The sequence below is a fragment of the Melopsittacus undulatus genome, chromosome 3 (assembly GCF_012275295.1).
Source record: "Melopsittacus undulatus isolate bMelUnd1 chromosome 3, bMelUnd1.mat.Z, whole genome shotgun sequence".
NCBI classification, from domain to species: domain Eukaryota; kingdom Metazoa; phylum Chordata; class Aves; order Psittaciformes; family Psittaculidae; genus Melopsittacus; species Melopsittacus undulatus.
In genome coordinates this window covers 117,713,699-117,716,648 of record NC_047529.1, presented here as the reverse complement: position 1 = coordinate 117,716,648, position 2,950 = coordinate 117,713,699, and the positions used below count along the sequence as shown (strand labels likewise).

Below are 2,950 nucleotides of genomic sequence, written 5' to 3'. Positions count from 1 at the left end.
AATGGGATTGATAACCTCTTTGCTGCTGCGGTGGTGTTCAAAAGGTACCAAAGCCCCAGCAAATGTGAAGTAACTCAGTGTTTTATCAGAGAATAAAACAATACCCATTTCAGCTAACTCAGAACACTGATTATTTCCCTTTACTGTATACAGTAACTGTATACTCTTAAGTCAAGCGCTACATAAGCATTTACTAAACGAATAACCAAACCCATTTTCTAAATTACATCTGAAACAGTTTCTTTCATCTGTTTATTCTCCCAAAACATTGCCATGTGGAAGCCAAAAGAAAACCGCTGTGCACTTTCAACTGGCGAGACACATACAGAGTGGAGGGTATTTCTGCCTGTGCTGGAGGGCACAATCTGTAATAACAGTTTGCCTTCCAGATAATGACAGGAGGAGGCATTAAAAGGACAACTTGCTCTCTAATAAGCCGCCTTGACTGCTTGAGCACACACATACATCCATAGCACAGCTCTGCCACCAATAATTCTTAATTAATTTTTACCTTTCAGTCAAATTACATTAATTCTACAGCCCTTTCCTCCAAGCCATTTAGCAGGCAGCTGATTAAACTCAGGCCATTAGATTTAATTAGAGATGTTGCAGAAAAACCCCATCTCGAACAATTCACACATCTTTGTGTACCCTACACGCTTGTTAGCTGCTAGAGCAAGCAACAAGGGATTAGAATGACAGGAGAGGACTAAGTAGCATGATCCAAACCTGAAAACAAGGCAGTCAGAGTTTTTCACTTCAAACTACGGGTTCTGGGAATGGCCTCTCCTCAGCCCATATCCAACCACCCTGCTCACCACGACAGCAAAATCAAAGGGCAGCTGACAGCGTATATTATGATACACAACTGTAAAGACTGAGCAGAGTTTAATCCTCATGAGACCCTATAAAATCACAGCACCTTCCTGACCAAACAGTGAAACGAACACAGGCACAGATGGGGCCCATCACCCCTCCAGCCACCTGCATCCAAACTCCAGGAAAGCGATGCTTTAGTGATGCAAAATAACTGGGGATGAGGGGTTCCATTTTCTACAGAAAACGGTTATTTCTAACTACCAGCCTAAATGGGGCCAATACTCCATGAGTTATAGCGACATCAGTGTCTTTTGATACGGTGATCAGCTGGGTAAAGAGGCCCATCAAGATTAACCGGAGGCATCTGCATCATTTACACGTGTCACCCCCAGGCACAACGTCCCCCCTGGAAACGGGAACAGCACCCGCACCATTCCGCCGCTTTGGATCCTCCTCGGCCATAAACCGACCACGGCAGTTACTCGAGCGAGGAGAGAGCATCAGGCAACGAGCCAGCCTTCCCCAACGTTGTACTGGTAATTACGGTGCACCAGTTTGGTTTGGCCCGGCGCCCAAAACGCAGGAGTTGACATTTCCAAACCTGAAAGGTTCGGGACACACTCAGGAGGGTTTAAATGAGTCAGTTTTTCCAGAAAACGGAGACCTGTTCCCTATTATTGCGGATCTCACAGGAGCGCTGGGAAAACCAATTCATCTGATTAGGGGAGGCACAGATTTACTCCTCCACAAGAGGTGGAGGGAGTTCCAGGGCCAAACGCCTGCACTGGGAGCTGAAAGCAAAGGCGCAGGCAGGTAGGACCACATGTAATGTCACCAGGGAAACAAACAGCCCCACGGTGCCCTGGAACTTACAACAAATACCCAGGAATGTCCACGCTCTATAACCCTGCCATTTTGGAAGCGTTTTTTAGCTCACACTTCCAATCGGGACGACTTCACACGAGGTGCGACCTGCCCTCCGCACCATTCACAAAGCGGGATACTTTTCCCTCTATAACAAGCCGATGCCAACCTGCCGCAGCCTCCACAGAACCGAAGCGAACGCAGCTCGGCCGTTTCCTGGGAATACCGGGGAAGGCACCGAGGATTCCCGAGCACAGCAGCGCACCACGACACCCAGAGAGCCGGGGGCAACACGGGGACCCCGCCGCCTCCTCCGCTGCCACGGCTCACAGCTCCGAGCAAACCGGGGATGTGGGGGGGGGGGGGATATAAAACACCCGCACCGAAAGCAAACAGCAACGAAGGCACAATCACAACTGCACCCAAACCGCACGGACCCCGGGGCAGCGCCAGCCCAGGCGAGCGAAGAACAAAGGAGCCAAGTGCAGGCCGGATGCGCTCGCAACAGATGGTTTGAAGCTGAACAGATTTCAAGACGACATCGCCCCCCCCACCACCCCTTTCCCTTCCCGCTCCCCTTCCCCTCCGCGGCCCGGGGCCCCGTGCCATCCCATCCCATCCCATCACTCACCCAAGCTCCCGGCGAAACCGTCCATCTTGTGCGCGCAGCCCGAGCCGAAGCCGCCGCTGCGGCCGGGACACGTTCATTCACCCCCGAGCGGCTCCGGGCAGCAGCGGCTCCGCAGCCCGGGGCTCATGAGCTGCCCCCGGACGGCGGCTCCGGTTGCCCGGCTCCGGCTGCTGCGGGGCCGGCGGCGGCGCTGCCCGGCTCCGTCCGTGCGCCGGGCTCGTCCGTGCGCCGAGCTCCTCCTGCCGCCGGCAGCGCCGCCCCAGCCGCCCTGTGCTGTCGTGCTTCCGACTCCGCCTGCGTTGGCAGCCGCCGCTTCCCCTGCGGGCGGTTGCGGGGTTGAGGTGAGTGTGTCCGGTAAGCAGGGATGTAACTGCGGGGGTACAGCTCCCGCATCCCCAGCCGTGATCCCACGGCTCTGAGCCGCAGCCATGGGAAAGCAGCAACCTTTGTTAAGCAACATAAGTGGTGTGATGCGTCGGTTTCTTCTCGGTCAGGACCCATTGCAACATCCTGTTGTGCTGGGAGAGTTTTCTGCTGCTGGCAGCATCTATCGCATAGTGAAATGGATCCGTTCCTTGTGAGGAGGGCCCTCCTCCCAGGCTGGGCATTAATATAGTGTGGTACCAGCACGTGTTT

The 2,950-nt window shown here is 54.1% G+C and overlaps 1 protein-coding gene across 1 annotated transcript in view; it reads right to left on the bottom strand.

Annotated features, from left to right (window-relative positions):
• Positions 1 to 2,491, bottom strand: part of EML4 (EMAP like 4) — a 107,874-nt gene extending 105,383 nt beyond the window's left edge. The window contains exon 1 of the mRNA XM_034060396.1: positions 2,315 to 2,491. Within this exon, the coding sequence (XP_033916287.1) occupies positions 2,315 to 2,339 (25 nt within the window). The 5' untranslated portion in view covers positions 2,340 to 2,491. The remainder of the gene's footprint in view (positions 1 to 2,314) is intronic.
• Between the last annotated feature and the right edge of the window lie 459 nt (positions 2,492 to 2,950).